The 18,606-nt window shown below is 38.1% G+C and overlaps 1 protein-coding gene across 1 annotated transcript in view; it reads right to left on the reverse strand.

The window, feature by feature from the left end:
* Nucleotides 1–4,408: 4,408 nt before the first annotated feature.
* insra (insulin receptor a) overlaps nucleotides 4,409–18,606 on the reverse strand; it is a 79,795-nt gene continuing 65,597 nt past the window's right edge. Inside the window, exons 12-21 of the mRNA XM_088326842.1 lie at nucleotides 18,107–18,246; nucleotides 15,153–15,312; nucleotides 14,961–15,057; nucleotides 14,820–14,887; nucleotides 12,748–12,977; nucleotides 12,523–12,633; nucleotides 10,814–10,973; nucleotides 9,915–10,044; nucleotides 9,710–9,844; nucleotides 4,409–7,136 (exon numbers count right to left, since the gene is read on the reverse strand). Coding sequence (XP_088182968.1) covers nucleotides 6,794–7,136; nucleotides 9,710–9,844; nucleotides 9,915–10,044; nucleotides 10,814–10,973; nucleotides 12,523–12,633; nucleotides 12,748–12,977; nucleotides 14,820–14,887; nucleotides 14,961–15,057; nucleotides 15,153–15,312; nucleotides 18,107–18,246 — 1,574 coding nt within the window. The 3' untranslated portion in view covers nucleotides 4,409–6,793. The remainder of the gene's footprint in view (nucleotides 7,137–9,709; nucleotides 9,845–9,914; nucleotides 10,045–10,813; nucleotides 10,974–12,522; nucleotides 12,634–12,747; nucleotides 12,978–14,819; nucleotides 14,888–14,960; nucleotides 15,058–15,152; nucleotides 15,313–18,106; nucleotides 18,247–18,606) is intronic.

Raw genomic sequence — 18,606 nt, forward strand, 5'->3', positions numbered from 1 at the left:
TTTCTTTCTTTCTCTCATTACCTCTCTTCCCCTCTTCTTTCCCTTTCTCTCTTCATTCGCTGCCTTTTTTTCTCTTTCTCTCCCCCCGCCACCCCCTTCTCTCTCGCTCTCTTGAATGCGTTCGTGACTGGTCAATATGATTCGTGAACTTTTACAACTAAATACGGAATTCGAAGGTTTATGTCATAATAGTTCATTGTATATTGAAACAAGAAATGCCATTTTAATGTAGTAGCATAAGCCATTTTCAAAATTAATTTGGTGCATAACGTTTCATTAGTGTTGGTGGGAAAAAAAATCAGGAGTACCGTTTGGGGGAAGGCAACAGCTGCCTCTTTAGTGAGCCAAGCCGAAAATGCCCACTCTGAAAAAAGAGCCGGAATTACCATCACTACTGGGGAGGGAGAGGAGTCAGCAAGGAAAAGACCAATGGCCTACTTCCGGGCACGCACGCGCACACGTACCTCGCATTGTGGAAAGATGTCGTTTCTAAAGATGCCATTCGATCTAATATTTCATCTCATCCCATCCTTGCATTTTTTTCTTAATAGGTTCCACTGAAACGATGCATGTCCCATTCAATCATTCCCCTTTTAACATTTCGAAAGACGTTCAAATATTTTAAAGGGACAGTGTGCATTACTAGCGCCTCCCTGTGCTTAACAAATTGATTAAAATACAGAATTATTGCATTGATTTGAATTATAAGCAAAAATACACGAACTATCATATGATTATGAAAAATACTTATAGATGGAGAGTTTCTTTTATTTTTTTAACATAACACAAGGCTTGCCTAGAGGGAGATGACATGATTGACATTGTCAAGTCATGTTTATTTATTTAGCCCTTAATCACAAGAAGTATCAATGGGCAGTACAGACTACAGACTATGATTACACCATCCCCTGATCAAAAACTTACATGAGGGCAAGGAAAAACTCAAAACCTCGGCATGAGGAAGTGAAGAAACTTTGAGAAGGGACCGCACATAATCCCTCTTCTACGATGACCAGGCTGCAATGGATGATGCAATAACAAATAATAAACAGATATTGTCAACATAAAATATAGGTGATTCTTAAGCTATAGAATATAATTACACATATGCTTTTTCTAAATTAGTAGTGTTTCCTCCATTTGAGGAAATATCTAGTTGTCTTGTATTACGGTGTATTATAATTAAAAATAACACCAAACTTGAGTCTTGGGCCCCTTGTAACACAGCCATACGACGGTCATTAATGCTGAGAATGTGGTGAAATCATCACACATAAAATAATTGATTATGGAACTATAAGAAAAGCAGCAAAATATGCCAATATATTAAACAGTTATCAACAACAACCAGTTAGCCATTCTCATACTTAATCTTAATTTTGTCTGACCAGCAGAGTCATTTTGAAAACAAAAATGAATGTAATCATTAGAGAGAAATAAATCCCCAGGTGACATACTCCAGGATAATGTGCAAATTCTCTTTCAGAGGTCTATTCATTAGCTCACCCAGTGATTGGCTTTGGAGTCTTTGGAGTCGCCTTAAAGAGTGCCCGTCATTGCTAAAATTCGTCCAATGCTGTCTCCGTTGGATGCGGGAATTATAACTCACCCGTTTGTTACGTCCCGTCTCGACTACTGTAATGCACTACTCTCTGGTCTCCCGAAGTCCAGAATCAAGAGTCTTCAGCTGTTACAAAATGCCGCAGCGAGGCTTTTAACTAGGACAAAAAAGTCCGATCACATCACGCCGATTTTGGCTAACCTGCATTGGCTCCCTGTTAGCCTAAGATGTGATTTTAAGGTTCTCTTAGTATTATACAAAATCATACATGGACTTGCTCCCTCATTTCTTTCAGATCTGATTTCCCCCTATGTTCCGGTCCGAAGCCTTCGTTCTGAGAGCGCTGGTCTTCTGATGATCCCAAGAGCAAAGAAGTGTTCCGCTGGTTCGAGAGCGTTCTCCATCCGGGCACTGTTGCTGTGGAATGTTCCTCCCCCCCGAGATCCGATCTGCAACCTCAGTGAAAATGTTTAAATCTAAGCTTAAGACTCACTTCTACGCTATAGCATATGAATAACCCAACACTTTTCGTGGACAATATCTTTCTCTATTTCTCTATTCCTTGCCCTCATGTTGGTTCCAGATCAGGGGATGGTGTAATAATAGTCTGAAAAATTAGTCTGTGTAATAACCTGTGAAGCCCTTTGAGACTCTTTGTGATTAAGGGCTATACAAATAAAAATGACTTGACTTGACCATTTGAATGAAACATCAGATGTACAGTATTATATTATTATCCACGCGTTCGTCGCATTTTAGTCCGACAGATGCTGCCATTACAACATGCAAGTTCACGCATTTATTTAGTATGTAGCTGCCCTGTGCCCTTAAACCTCCAATCTTTATGTATGGAAAAAGTAATATTCATGACCATTTGTAAGTATTAACGATATATTTTTTAGATTCAGATCTGATAATGTCATAATGTCTTTTTTGATCCAACGTGGTTGCATTTTTTCTGAGTTGTATTTAAATGTAAAAAAAAATCCTTCAATGTGTTATCTTTGAAATGCAATGGTTTCCTTTTGATCTTTTTTTTCTGTTAGTTTAATGTATTACCCACTGGTATATTTATGTGTATTTGGGGTCAGTGTAAATGTTTTTTGACTATACCCTGGCCTGGACCGGCCCAAGCCTTCATGGGGCCCTAAAGTTAGATTTGAGGCCCTCATATTGTTAATTTGCATACCTACGAGAATTCGTTCCATGATTTACTCCAGGGCCGGGCAACCGTTTGGAGTCGGGGGCCGCATTTGACATGGTATACTTCTTTTGAAATGGATTGGTTTTCATCAAATTAGTTTTGAAACAACTACAATTAGGGCAAAAAGGACATCGGGTCCCCGTTTTAAGCATTTCATTTGTTATTTACTTTTAAAGTATTACTGTCGTTTTTTTAGTATTTCTCAAGTCAGATTTTTATTGAAGTTCTGTAGTTTTTTGTAGTGCTACTGTAGTTTTATTTTTGTTCCATTTTCGTAGTATTTCTGAAGTAATTTGTATGTAATATTTCTATAGTAGTATTTTTTTAGTATTTCTGTAGTACTTTTGTTGTATTTCGAAAGTTGTATAACTGTAGTATTTTCCCAGTATTTTTGTATTATTAGTTTTATGATTTTAGTATTTTTATAGTATTAATTTACTTTAATTTTTGTAATATTACTATATATGTCTTTTGATAGTATTTTTGGAATAAATAATTAGTATTTTGTAATATAGTATTACTCTAGTAGTATTTTGTAGTAATTCTATGCATTTTGATTTTCAGAATGAACGCAAAATAATATATGAGGTCCCTGTTTTAAGCACTATATTTGATATTTAGTTTTGTAATTATTGTGTAGTATTTTTTGTTGTATTTCTGTAGAAGCATTTTTGAGTGGACACACAAAGTAACAATGGGGACTATGTTAGCGCCAAAAAAGGTGAACCACTCTTGGGGGGCCCCCTAGTGGTTGTGCGGCCCTAAGGAGCTGCTTAGCTCGCTTCTCTTGGGCCGGTGTTATGCCGAGAAATGCATCCCCTCGCTACTACAACCACTTTTACCTCGTTTTATCTCACTTTTAGGGAATGTAATGGCGAACATATAACTAAATACACTTCGTCTTGCATTTGTTGGGAATGTAATACAACATAAACCATTTAGTCTTTGTTTTTGTTGTGAACGTAATCGAACGGTAATGCACACCGTATACGAATCACTTTTGAGAACTGTTATGCACGCTACCGTAAAGCTTATTATGCAGAAATAATAATAATAATAATAATTTCCTTTGTATTGTCATTCTTTGTAACAATGTACACAGAACGAAATGTCGATACACCTGACCCGTTGTAGCGAGTCGATGCAGCCGCAGCCAAACAGAGGGCGCCGCCATTGCTTTATGGTAGGGTGCATAACAGTTTCAATACGGGCGATTTGAAGAGAAAAAGGCAAAATCCTATCCGTGCGAATAAAAATACAAGAGGTTTATCGACCAAAATTAGAGGAACAGTCATCAAACAGAAATAAACAAAACAGGGTTAGTAAACCAAGATTAACAAAATGTAGGATAGCGCATCTAACACCTTAAATAAAGCAAGAGTGGGTCTAATACTATAGTTTATGTTAAATGTCCATTGTCTTGTTCATTCATTTGTTAGGTTTTTTTTTCCTATTATTTTGACTTTGGTGTTTCCTCTATTAAGTTTACCGCTCATTAAACCTAGAACTACTAGTCCAGTAGCCTCTCTTCCCTTGCCTAACAGCATAGGTGCTACACTGTGTGATAGTGGGATATTTTTGTACTTAATGTTTTGTTCTTGGAAAAGAAATAGGCTTTGAGGAAAACAAGAGAACAACAGAGCTCCAGTTGGGGCTATTCTGCCTCCTCCTTGCTGCATTATTTACATTTTATTTGATCTTGTTAGGGATGACAATGATGCAAAAAAACCCTAAACAAAATAAAACACTCCTTCGCCTGCCAAGCAAAAACATAGCCCAAGTGCTGTTGGTTGATAAGTTCACAAAGTTTTGATTTAAAAAAATCAGCAATAGCGTGACATGTAAAAAGAGTTTTTTTCTCTCCATCTGCGAGCAACATGAGCTATGTACAAAAATACCAATCGTTTCATGGATCTGCCGTATATGTACACGGTATATTTAAAAACAGCTTATACTGTATAGCGTCCGTTTTTGAAGAAAAAGCAGCCATTGGTCGACATCTTTTTCTTTTAAATATCCTTCCGCTGTATATGTGAAAAAGAAAATAATAAATAAAACCCAATGATGAAAAACTTGATCCTGTGTGATCTGTCCCGTGTGCTGTTTTTCTGTTTGTTTGGAATATGGTACTGCAGAGCATCGGACATAAAACAAACAACAAGAAGAAACAAAAACAAACTACTTTCACCAGTTTGTTCAAGAGTTTATGAAAGGTCACTTTCGGCCTCGTTTGTTTCCAACGAGTGAAGCCTTTTGACTCGGGAGTGGGAAGCCCTCTTGAGATTGTTTTTTTCTCCTCCTGTTGTTCAGTTCCTCAAAAAACTGTGCGGGTCCATTATGTACAGTGGCACCTTGAGATAAGAGTTACATTTTCCTCTATCACCATGATTATTTGTTGAATCACAATTCCCCAGTCAAATAGTTGATACCAATTTTAAATAACAATTTCGAGGGAAATAACGTGTAATATTAAGTAATGGTATAACTCCATCCATCCATTATCTGCACGGCTTATCTTCACTAGGGTCGCGGGGATGCTGGAGCCCATCCCAGCTATCATCGGGCAGTCGGCAGGGGACACCCTGAACTGGTTGCCAGCCAGTCATAGGGCACACAGAGACAGACAACTCACTCGTTCATTCACACATAAGCACAATTTGGACCGGCCAATTAACCTGACATGCATATTTTTGGGAATGTCGTTGTACAATGTAATTTAAAAAAATCTTACAGTTACAGTGTGGGCCAGCAGTGGCTATTATAATGCAGGGTGTTTCCAAAAAATTGATATCCTTTGAGATGTAAATACCACAGAAAGTACATGATTATGGCAATTGAAATTTAAAAGTTTTAAAGTTCAAGATTATGAGATTTATTCTGTCAAATCTGAATGAGAAGTTCCAAATCATGTGGATTATATGGATGATTTCACAAATATAAATATGTGCACTGCCCGAGACACAGCACGCGCCAAGTTGGTAATCCAGCTCCTGCCAAACACACTGAAACATATCTTGGGTAACAGTCTCTAGCCGATTACTTTTTTTCTTCTTTTTATATAAAAATGATCTGCTCATAAATTAGTACAGGGAAAAGCATATATTTATTATAATAATGAATTATGAATATATAAAGTATATCAACTTTTTTTAAACACCCTGTAATACGGTCAGTTTTAGAGTACATCCCGTGACGTGTATAGGGTAAAAAAATACATGCACAAACCTTAGCAGAATGAGTTATTTTACTGACTATATGTAATAAGCCGTCTTCTAGATATCAACACCTGGCATTCTGCATTGATATTTAGGATTATGAAATAAAACATTCCTGAGATTTAAGTCCGTGGCCTACCTTCATGTGCAGGTAATTCTCTTAGTTTAGATTTTTACATTGAAGATCAAAAGTACTCTGACATTTATTTCATTTTTTCCCCTTTCAAAAAAAAAACAAAACAAAAGAAAAATAACAAAAAAGATAGCAGGACGACAAATCGTATTTAGAAAAACGCATTTGTCGAGATACTCCTATCTAAAGGCACCACTGCAGTTTTCAACTTGGAACAACTGAAGAATGACCTCTTCCAACGTGGCAGTCTTTCTGGTCATATTTTGGGGGGAGCGGGCGCTGCTGCTGCAGTTTTCTAATGCCTTGGATTGGGTCAACATATTTAGTTCCCTTCCAGCCCAGGGTTTCCCATCCTTTTTGGCTCAGGTTCTTTAGATGCATTGACAAAGGTCTATAAAGAATGTTTTCCGCCTCCTACTTTCATCCATTGGTTTGTTGTTTGTCTGTTAGCAGCCTTGTTTCACAGTTGAAGCTTTTATCCACAATCTTGGCAAAATTTATATTTCTCTCTCTCTATGTATATATCATATGTACAGAGGTAAGATGTAGGTGGGCCTACGTACAAAAAGCGCTGTAGTGTGTGTTGCAAAAGTACAAATCCTGAGAGATGCGTTGAGGCTGATCCGGAGAGCGTGATTTGTGAGTTGATGTACTAAAAAAATAGATTCTCTGGGTTGTTGTTAAGAGGGGCTGTGCCGCGTTAGGGCGAGAATGCGTCCGTTGCTCTTGCCGCCGTTCATGTGCGCGAAGGGGATGTGGTGCTCCTCGTAACTTCCTCCACCCATCTCCCGTTCCAGGCAGGAGCGCTGCGAGTAGGAGGAGGGGTCCAGGGGGATGCTCTCCATGTTGTCCACGTCCAGATCCAGGTCGTCCACGCTCTCGGGTGGCTTGTTCTCTTCGCTGTAGAAGAAAGAGCGCTGGCGGTAGGAAGGGTGCAGGTCGTTCTGGAGCATCTCGATTATCTCCTGGAAGGACGGTCGCATCTTCTGGTTGTACTGCCAGCACATCTGCATCAAGTTGTGTCTGGAAAGGTGGAAGGACATCATTTGGAAAAAGTAAACATTAACAGATTTGAAATTACTGTCGTACCTCCTTTTTGCTTTCCACAAGAATTTTAATAAACGAGTTTGATTTGAAAGAAAAATCTTGCATACGAGGAAAATTCAAGGCCACGAGCATTCCCAGAGGCTACCACTAGAAACCACTTGAGAACACTCACAGCCAGCATCAGCTTGTTTCAGTTTGTGCATGTAAACTACTACAGACAAAAAAAAATGTGCCTAAATGTTTTGGCATGTACGTTCATTTAAAGTTACAGTAACATTGATTTTGAGTATACAGTAAGTGCTCATCGACAGGCTCTCGATCTTTTACATGTCAACCTCAGCCAATTGCTTCCTTAATTATTGGTTCCAAATCCCCTTATTAAGCAGTAATAAACCCTACAAACACATCACGGCACCTATTTACTCACAGCAAGACATTCTATGTACAGTACTGCGACAACATTAGCAACCTACGATGATGCCATTGTCTGCTACCATTGACCAAGATGATCCAGATCGGGCAAGATGAGATCAATCTTTTTTTAATTTTTTTCCTTTTTATAAAGAAAATGTTTAAATGGCGTACACAATTTAAATAATCAAAAAACGGCTAAGGTCACAGATATGCTATCTCTATCACCACTTCTTCCGCTCCACCTGCACTTTTATGGCGACTGCATACATTTTAAGTGCTCATAATAAACTCACACTTTATTTTGTTGATATCATATTATATAGCTTATTACTGTATTTTTTATGTTTACTTACCGTTTGAATAGGTTTTTAGTGACCAGAAATAAATATTTTATAGCTGTTTAGGGTTCACTTTAGGGCTGCAACAACAAATTGATTCCACCGAATAAAATCGATGTTGTAGTACTAGTAAACCTCAGGGACAATATCAGTAGCCTGCTAGCCTATCAGTAGCCTTTGGCAATTGGCACACAAAAATGCTCACCAGGTTTAACCCACAAACCCATTACTTTAAACTACCAACTTGGTCTATTTTTTTTTCCTCCACCTTCTAATTCTTTGGTTAGGGCAAGGGAAAGATGTATCTAGAATTTGTAAAGTTACTGCTTATCTTGTCTTTACTGGGAGCATCTTTTTGTTAGCGAAAAATATTCATTCCTTTAAAAAAAAAAGTTTCATATAAAATAGTATGATTGGAACTCGCTACAATAAAAAGCTGTAGTGTTTCAAACGAAACAAGTATGACATTAAATTTGTACTGCGCTTTAATCTTATTTATTGTTCCTCATCTGCGATACCATCAACTCCCACTTTTGCTCTTCCTTATCTCGCAGTACTATCTAAAGAAAATGAAATTACATGACACAAATATCAACACTTATTTCCAAAATTAGTTTTGTCCAGAAGTATGAAAAAAAACACCATCATTCACCCCAAAATAAATTTGGAGATACAATGTAATTTTTACTTAAATATTGACAGATTTAGAAAACGATTATTCTCTAAATAACTCTTCGATGAACCATTGAAGGACAATTTCAAAACAACTAAAACAAATAACGGAAATAATTTTCTTCCACATGACAGAAACAATATCAAGTTGTCAATCGGTTCATGCCCTCCCACAGTTACATGTAGTTAGTCAACAATGCCAAAGCAGCATGACTAGGGAGAAGCTAGGGCACTCCTGACATATCTTCGTGAAAAGAAGCTGGTAGCCCTTAGTCCTTAGGAACGGGAATATCTTCATCTTGTGAATGCGCAATGCGATGAGCAAAATGGGGGGGAAGGCGGATGAATAGAATGAGAGCGTGATCGAAGGGCATAGGCATTACACACACAATTATGCAATCTGCAGAAGCTTAGATTGTAATATCTAGCCCTGGTTAACAACCACCAACCCAAATGAATTCACTCTTGAATAGATAGACGATATTAGTTAGAACACACCTGTGTACACTGTGTCCTGGAGCGCCGCAAGTCCTGCATGATTTCTGAGGTTTTCCTGCTCCAATACAGATGATTCTGTCATGTCCAGCATGGTCGCCGTGGCAACCGGCTGGCCCCGCCCCCTGGGCAACAGCTGAAGCAGTTTGCCTAATTTGCGCGTTTGCTTCTTAAGGGGGGTTTGGGGTTTTGCGGGTGCTGGCTCATTGCATTTTCTGTCTGCATTTCCCGTTCTGTTTTGCTCTGTCCTGTTTTGTTTGAGTTGGAAGAAACCTGTGTTTGCACGTTTTTTTGTTAAAGCCTGTTTGTTCTGTCTTGTCCCTGAGTTTTGGACGACTTTTATTTTGGTAAATAAAAGTTTTGATCGTCAACGCAATTGAGTTCTCCCTTCCTGCCTCCTGCCTCCGTTCTGGTCCGGTCTCCCCCGTGACAGATTCAAATCACCAGGATACCAGAATCGTAAAAGTTACTGCCAGTTTAATAACAAGCTGATAATTTGTTTAGCCTAGGCTGAAGAAAAGAAACCTACAAAATCATGCAGGACATGCAGCCCTCAAGGACAGAGTGCCTTGGTCCGATTTAGAAGTATAACCTGAGATAGTAGCATTGTTGACATTTTCATGTACTCACAGTCTGTCGGCGCAGTTGTCTGGTCGATCCAAGTAACCACCGTCCATGACGAACTTGAGCACTTGCTCGTTGGACAGGCCTTGATAAGGCTGCTCAGCTAAGGTGCTGATCTCCCAAAGCACCACCCCAAATGACCTGTGCACAAATCAAATTTTTATAAGAAAATCCTTCCTCCTTTGACGTTCAAAGTCACCAAATAACCGACCAGCAGTCTGAATGGGCGGTGAATACGCCGTCTTTCAGAGACTCCGGTGCCATCCACCTGACCGGGAGAAGGCCTTTCCCACCTTTACGGTAGTAGTCAGTCTCGTAGATGTCTCGGGTCATGCCAAAATCTGAACGAATGAGGGAGGGGTAGTTTTTAGATGAATGCAATTACACTCCAAATACACGTAAAAAAGGGGAAATCAATGTAAAGTGGAAACATATAGTACAATGAAAAACATTGCTAACCTTTGAAGGGGCAGTGTGTATTATATAGCACCTTAATGTGGTTAGAAAACCTATTGCATTAAAAACAATATTGATTTAAAAAAATAAACAAACTATGAAATGAGCAAGCATTTTTAAAAATACCCGTAAGTCGAAAAATTGGCACCTAGTGGGAGCAGACACACTTGCCTCCACATCTTGCTGCCACGGGACACCGGAAAAAAAAGTGAAGCTTGCAAAAGGATTGGCTAATAAATGAGAAGGAAAACTGGTGCTTTTTAGTCACTTTTGAGTCTCCGTAGTTGTATATTTGCTGTTGTTGTTGTTTTTGCACTCGTTTCCATTTGCACGACCCAATACAGCGACTTTTAGTGGTCAAAAAATACACACTGTCCCTTTAGATGAAATTAACTGGAAAATTAGAAAACTAATGGTATTTAATAAAGAATATAGTAACAAGTGTTAAATATTCATTATATTGGACAAATATAAAATGGAAACTGTTTAAAAGTCTGAACATGAAATTATTAAAAATGTTGAGTTCTGTTAAAGTTTAAACTTAAGGCCTTAACATTTGACAACACTGATATACAAACAATTCCAATTAAATTCATCACTAATTACAAGAAGCTGCCAAAATGATGTACAAAATATTAATTGGAGAAAAAGCACCTCCAATTTTGACAGTGTAGTCTTGCGCCACCATGCAGTTCCTGGCAGCAAGGTCACGGTGGACAAACTTCTTTGCATTCAAGTACGCCATGCCGTCGGCAATCTCAGCCGCCATCTGGATCATCTCCTTTAGCGTTGGAGGAGGGCGGCCTGGGTTGTTCTGATAATGACATGCTTCATGTAAAATCCATGTGATCAGTAGAGAATGTCAAAGGAATGCGTTCCTGGAACGCAATTACTTTTCTCTGTAACGAGTAATGTAGCGCATTAATAAAATTGTGACTCAACTGTCGTGACAACATGGTGCGTTACCCAGCAACTTATCAAAAGCAAATCATGAATCACAATTTCCCCTGACCGTTAACTTTTCCTCCTTCGTTCACGATCTAATCTACAACCGTTAATCCACCAGCAATTCTTAGAAAGGGTGGGTGTATTTATATTACCTACATTACAACGCAACTAAATACAGTTCCGAACTGAAATAATCACTTCAAGTGCTACTAACTCCGAGTAATCAGAGTCAGAGCACACAAAAATGTAATGTTTTTATTCTGTTTTATTATTTTTTTTTATTTTACAATTAAGTGCCTGCAAAAGAGTGTAGCATGGGTATCTTAGCTGGAAAACAGGCGAGAAAGTAGCTTGAAGCATCATCCGGCATCTTTTCAAATTTGATCTCAATCTGAAAAACTAAACATTGCATTTTTCAAATTACCTGAAGGGTTTAGGCTTTTCCAAAAGTGGCCATTAGGAGACAACTAGTTTACAACACTAAAACCTTTGCAAAGGTATATTTTACATCGGCCAATTTTATAAACATTTTCAAAGAGTTGTGAATGCTTGACTTCCTTTTTTCAAAAGTCAATCAATGATTGTGCACACTTGCGTTTAATAATTGTGTGTAAAAACAAATGACAAATGACGTTGTGCACTTTGATTTCGGGGTCTAATTTGAATACAGAGTAAATATCTGTGCAGCGTTTTGTTAAGAATTTTATTGGATAACCATGTGTCAATCATTATTTAAATCTGTTACTACTGGCTGAAGATAGTATGAGCTGAAGGAGGACTTTTCCCTTTTATCAAACAAGCCCTTATAGGCTAATGCAGCCTGTAGACCGTGAAAAACATCCTGCTATTTGCCGAGAGTGGTGTACATCAAAAGGTCAGAGGCTAACAGTCGTATCGAAAATAATTTTATATCTCTGTTCATTTGTAAACGGAAATTATGTGGCAAAATGAACAACAATGAACGTCCAACAATGTGGATTATTTTTCTCTGTCGGCATTATCGTTTGTTTTGGAATCAATATTTTACACAGTTGGATTCACTGGATTGTCCTGGAATAACGACTCCATGTTTGCGGATATTCAACTATTCAGCGGACTTCCCAGGGGACTAAATGGTGAGCTATCACGGCTTCTTAGTTTTAGGGTATCCTGTATCTGACTGATCGTGATGTTTCTGTTATTTGTACATTTCAAAATTGTCATCATATCTTTAATCCCGAGCTCGTGAGCTTTCTACTGATATGTGTCATGGCGTATTTCTCTGAATGGTGACATCGTATATAGATGTATTTGTTTATCAACAACGGAACGTTAATGGATTAATACTTTTTTTTTTGACGGGGCCAAAACTGCATATGAGGTACAAGACAGAAGGTACTCTCGTAGGTATACGCTCAGGAACAAGCGATTGTTACCTCAGCGTCAGGTCGTAAGGAGCGCAGGTAGCTTTTAAGGTCCCCGTGCGTCATCAGCTCCATGACCACCAAGGTGGGCTGACCTTTGGACACCACGCCCAGCAGACGTACCTAAATATATGAAGTGAAAACAAGTGGATTGGTATTCGAAATTGCCATTACGATCTTAGTTTGCATTTCATTTAGTGTTTTTTTATTACACAGTGGTTCGCAGGTTGGGCTTACCACGTGGTGGCAACTGAAGGCCTTCATGACGGAAGCTTCGTTAAGGAACTCAATCCTCTCACGGAGGCTGGCCGACTCGTTGACCGTCTTGACGGCCACGTGCGTCTCCCCCTCGCCTTTCACCATGTCCTTGGCGATGCCTTCGTATACCATGCCAAAAGAGCCCTGGCCCAATTCGCGCAGGATTTTGATCTTATCGCGGGCCACTTCCCACTCATCCTCCTCGTACACTGCATGGCGTTGCAATAACGGTTAGTTTACAGACACCCAACATTGAATAGCTCGAAATGATCAATTTAATGCGATGCAAATTTTTTTTTCCGTAAAAGCAAAGACATAAAAAAAAAACCTACATGTATTAAAAAAAACTTGATTTTCGAGTAGACCGAACGGAACAGTGGAGAAACATGTGCACACAATAGTACATTATTTGTCACGTACATGGTATTTTTTCAAATTAATCTGAGTAACTTTCAATTCAAAGCCTTTTGCTTGAATATTTTAAACATTAAGATACACACACTGTAGAGTTGTGTTGACATAACAGAGTTGAAGTGGCGCTAGTAGATGATTGAAAATATAATTTGAATTGCATCAAAATTCTGTACAAAATCTGTCTCATCATTGTAATTACAAAATTAAAGGTGGTGTTGGAATGTTTTACTCGCTATTGCCATCTTCTGGCTAAAGTCACCATTGCAGCCTTTGTAAAGCTCCTTTTGTGGCGTGTGCAAGTATGAGCTTTTCTTAGATGCGCTTGAATAAACTCCTTTGACACCCTTTTGCCCTTTTCCCCATTTTCAAGTTCCATAAACAAAAAACTAGGGGGACAGGTATGAAATCACTCTCGTCCCGCCTAGTCCCCACGTTCCTGCTTTATAATGTATTGTGCGTTTCCAAACTGTTGCTAAAAGTAAGATAAAAGCAGATAGGAGTAGTGGAAAACAATGATAATAGGGTCTTTGAACTCAGTTGGGCATTGTTTACGCATACCTAATAGAGAAAATATTATTTTGAACTTTTTAAGAACACGTCAAATGACGCTCCCCACCTATAACTTTCAGCATTATCGCCTTTGGGCACGTTTATGTGTTATGTCATTTTATTAAAATGCAAATATTTAATCGTTACCTTTTGTTAATTAGTGGTTGTTGTTTTTTGTGCTCAAACAAAAAGCCTCAAATAAAAGAAATATCGAGGCATCAATTGATGCTAAGTGTATGTAGGGAATTGGAGCACCACATTTAACATGTGTAAAATTATGATACATTTGTCATTTTTTGATTTATTGTATTATACTATATGTAACTTTTCTGAATATTGATGCAAAGCATGTCCCGATTATGTGGTTAGTGACATGATCAGTATGTGGTATCCAGATATGCATTTGAGTTCTTTTTCTCAAGTTTTGGGGACACAAACCTCTATATATGCCCATTCCTAAGCACTACATCATAATTATGTTTTTCTTTTGCCTATTCACACTGATATTCTTTTACATTTTTTCTCTTCAAAGTTGTTATTACATGTTTTACTCTGGAGTGCCATGTCTAATCTCGTTGCATGTGTTTCACAATGTTTATATCAATAACAATTAAGACTATTCTATTATATAGTGGAACACATGTGGAATGCTGTTCTAATGACATCCCGCAAGAAAAAGAAAGCATTCGAGACAGCGTGTTGGACTAAAGTTTTTTCTTCTTTTTGGACTCCACATGCAATTTTTGCAGCCGAAGAAATAACTTTTCCCCCTTTTTTTGGGGATGTAAATGATAATTAATTTAAAAATAAAATGATATGCGGAGCCTTAAGAAGATAAATAACTACATATGTACTTGCGTTTTGCAGAAGAGCCAAGCCCCCCCAAAAATGTCAACAAATCAATGAAAATGAGGAAATATATTGTATTAATTTAGTCTTGAGCTCAATGGTTGTTATCACTTAAATTTAGCTTTTCAACAGGCAACAGACATTGATAACAAAATGTGAATAGTTACTCCAAATTTGGTGGAGGCGGGGTTTTGTGTTCTGAAAATATATAAAGAAAAACTTTACAGTTAAAGTCTTACTGTCATTTGCGCTGAGATACTCGGGGTTGGATGAGGCGTAAATGGGACCGCTGGGCCCTTGAGTTTGGCTGAAAGGAAAGCAATTCAGTCACATTATAAAATAAGTGCGGCACTTTAAGATGAGCGGAAGTTGTATCTTACTTCTTCTTGAACATAGCAAATCCTGCTAGCGCCGCAAACAGTACCAGCACGCAGATGACTGGTCCAATCACGATCTTCGCAATGTTGAGAGGATCTCCTGGTAATTATAAAAACATCTTATAGAAATCTATTAACATAGGATACATGAAACACTGCGGTGATTCCAAAATGAGACCGGTAGCAAAAACGTACTCGCATCCTGCACGTAGAAGAAGGTAGGCTCTGTCCACGATCCGTTCCCAGCTAGGGAAGTTGCACGGATTCTCACCGTGTAGTTCCCAGAGTGCATCACACGCAGCTTGCAACCACGTGTGGTTTTGTACATGTTACGAGATACGCAGTGGTGCAGCTCCTGTGACACAACATTAATGATCTGCATTCTGCATTTATATAGCGCTTTTCAAGTCAATGACTTCCCAAAGTGCTTTACATTGTGCTTCACATTTCCCAATAGCGGCCGTGATCTGTGCAGCCATGTAAGGCGCTAACCTACTTATTGGGGGTAATTGTGGGTTCAATGTCTTACCCAAGGACACTTCGACATGTAACACGGACAAGCCGGGTTTCGAACTGGGATCCCTTAATCCTAAAACGATTGCTCTACCTCCTGAGCTACTGCCGCCCTGGCAACTTACTACAAAGGTTGCATTCTTTTTTTTCTCTCCTTTTTTCTGCTAGAATCCAGCCCATAAATCACTTCTTACTATATTTTTAAGTAATGATGAATTTTTTTTTAGTATTTGTTATTATCGTTGACATTTAATATATTATTTATGAATTTTACAGCCATTTTTTAATGTTTTGTCAAGCATTTCTCATGCTGTTTTAAATATGTCCACATCTTTCTTATGTTTTTCGTCTAATATTCATGTCAAATCTATCTTATTTCATTTTGACATAATGACACATTTTCAATGTGCAATTTTTTTTTTTAATCACTGGTATTTAGGTTTTAAATGTTTTTCACATTTGATATTATAGGTAAAATTCTAATACGCATTCATTTTTGGCATTATTGAACTGATTTTTAAACAATATTTTGTATTTCTTAATGGGATTTTTTTTCATTATAATTTGTAAAATTCATCTGGCATTGTTTAGTGTATTCCTTTTATTATTTGTATTGAAAATGTATGGAATTTCATCTAATACAGTCAAGTAAAGTCACGTTTATTAGTATAGCCCTTAATCACAAGGAGTTTCAAATAGCTGCGCAGACTACAGATTATTGCAAACCACAGACTATTATTACACCATCCCTTGATCTAAAACCTAAAAAAGGAAAGGAAAAACTCAAAACCTCAACTTGAGGTAAATGGAGAAACCTTGAGAAGGGACCGCACATGAGGTAAGCCTCCTTCCAGGATGACCAGGCTGCAATGGATGTTGCAATAGGTCATTCATTAGGTACAGAATAAAAGTGTGTTTTAAGCCTAGATTCAACCAGTTCCACTAAGGTTGCAGATCATTCTCAGTGGGCAGAGCATTCCACAGCACCGGGGCCTGAATGGAGAGCAGCTGTGACTCAGCTTTTGAACTGAATCTGTTTAAGTTTGGCGGTCAAGGTCTTAATTTTTTTCACCCATAAGAAATATTGGAAAACTCTAACCAGAAATTTAGTCCTCAGCCTGTACATGTTATTACTCATACATACATTTAAAAAAAAAAAAGAAAAAAAAGAAAATTAACACTTTTTCATACTGCAACATTGGAATTCTTGATGGCCTTTTTGTTCTTTATGAAAGTCAAAATCGTATTTTTGGGTGGGAAGTACCAATTAGCGAGACCAGAGACAAAATAACACTGAAATACTTATGATCTCTTTTTTCAATTCTGTAGTAGTAAATACTTTTCTATAGGAATAAAGACTCTTCCTAGTCTCCTTTCCGTTCTCAGATCATTTCTTGGGAAAGATAATGAAGGGTTTAAAAATAAAAACCCAAAAAGCAATAAGTATACAAAGCCATAAAAACTTAGTAGTGCGCTGCTAGTTTTTCCGTTCATGTTGGATGCAGAACAAGAAAGAACACAGTGCTGAAGAGTGGAGGCCAGGGAGCCGCGTGGTCTGACTTCACTCAAACGACAAGGGAAATTTCTTTTTCAAAATTTTGGTGAAGGGTCATTTAAGTTTAAGGCGGAGGCGTTTCAAAGTAGAGGCACCACTGTAATTTAAGGCGAATATTTTTGTTTTATTTTGAAAACATTTTGTAATGTATCTCAACCATACTGATACAGACACTTAAGACTATACGCCATTGAAAAACAGGAAATAAACGACTTTGGTTTGTAATTTTTCCCTTACTCCTTTTAAATAACTGTCAAAGGAGTCTGTGGTTAATGCATGCAATATTTTGCTACTTGTTTTTCTATTTGCCTCCTCAGACCCAGTGTATTTTTGCATTATTGTTTTCATATTTATAGTTCCCCCCATTTATCAGCATTGCTTAGGCTATGCACGCACCAATCTTGACTTTGAGATTATCAGAATTTGGAACACTACAGAGGAAATTTGCACGTGTAGCATAAGTCTCTGTAGTGCGAAGTGGAAGGAGAAGAGGACGACGAGGTGAGCGGAGAAGATGAGGTAAAATTTTGGACTATTTGATAAAGTTTCAGGAGCGAGCAGAGAGAGTGGGAAAGGTGAGATGGCACAACATTCATTTGGACAGGTAACTTAAAATTAGTTTTACCTGGTTATATCAGTATCAGAAATTATTTTCCCCCCATTTTATTAACACTCCACTTATTGAAACATAAATATTTTGTTTGTTTGTTGTACATGATTCAATTGTTTGTTTGTTTGTACATGATTCAGATTGAATCGTTTCTTGTACATGATTCAATTGTTTGTTTGTTTGTACATGATTCAAATTGAATCGTTTCTCCGGCACAGTCACGAATGGCAGCCACTCCAGCAGCTCCCGTGTTATTTTCGATTGTTCTCAGTTATTTTCGATTGTTCTCAGCTTAGGGATGCTGCTGGAAAAGTGAATTTCCCTTCGGGGATGAATAAAGTATCTATCTATCTATCTATCTCTATTCTTTTAACAATTCACAGGTGCAGTATACTGCTTTGAGTAACATTTGCTAACTCTAACGTGTAACTTTTTTCGACATAGTCCTGCCCACTGTTGGAGTCTGCTCACCTCACTGTCACCAATGCGCTTGTAGTTGACCTCGTAAAGGATAATCATGCCATTAGGAGCTGCAGGCTCCTGCCAGGTAATGTGTGCCGTCATATCCGAGACCTCGTGAGTTATGGGGCCTGTAATGTCATCAGCTTTGTCTGCAAGGAGGGAAACAACAAACGTATCGATCAGGCGTGGATAATTTGTTTTTTTTTGGTCTCAGTGGGGGACTGTGGACTAGCTTAATCTGTTATCATATGTGGGAGAAAAGACTCATTCCTTGTGAAGATTTTTAAGACATCTTCTTAGTTTTTTTTTCTCAACTCAAAGAATTATTTGTTTCGTGAATACTAATATCGCATTTTCGAGACTATAAGGCGCACCTAAAAACCCAGATTCGAATAGATAAAGAGCACCATTAGCCCAGTGCGCCTAATTTGCGACGGAATACGGAGGACAGGATTGGAAATGAATACAGTGATTATTTAATTATTTATTGACGGTAATATCGTATATGA

Source organism: Urocampus carinirostris, chromosome 1 (genome assembly GCF_059441175.1).
Source record: "Urocampus carinirostris isolate Australia breed hairy pipefish chromosome 1, RoL_Ucar_1.0, whole genome shotgun sequence".
NCBI classification, from domain to species: Eukaryota; Metazoa; Chordata; class Actinopteri; order Syngnathiformes; family Syngnathidae; genus Urocampus; species Urocampus carinirostris.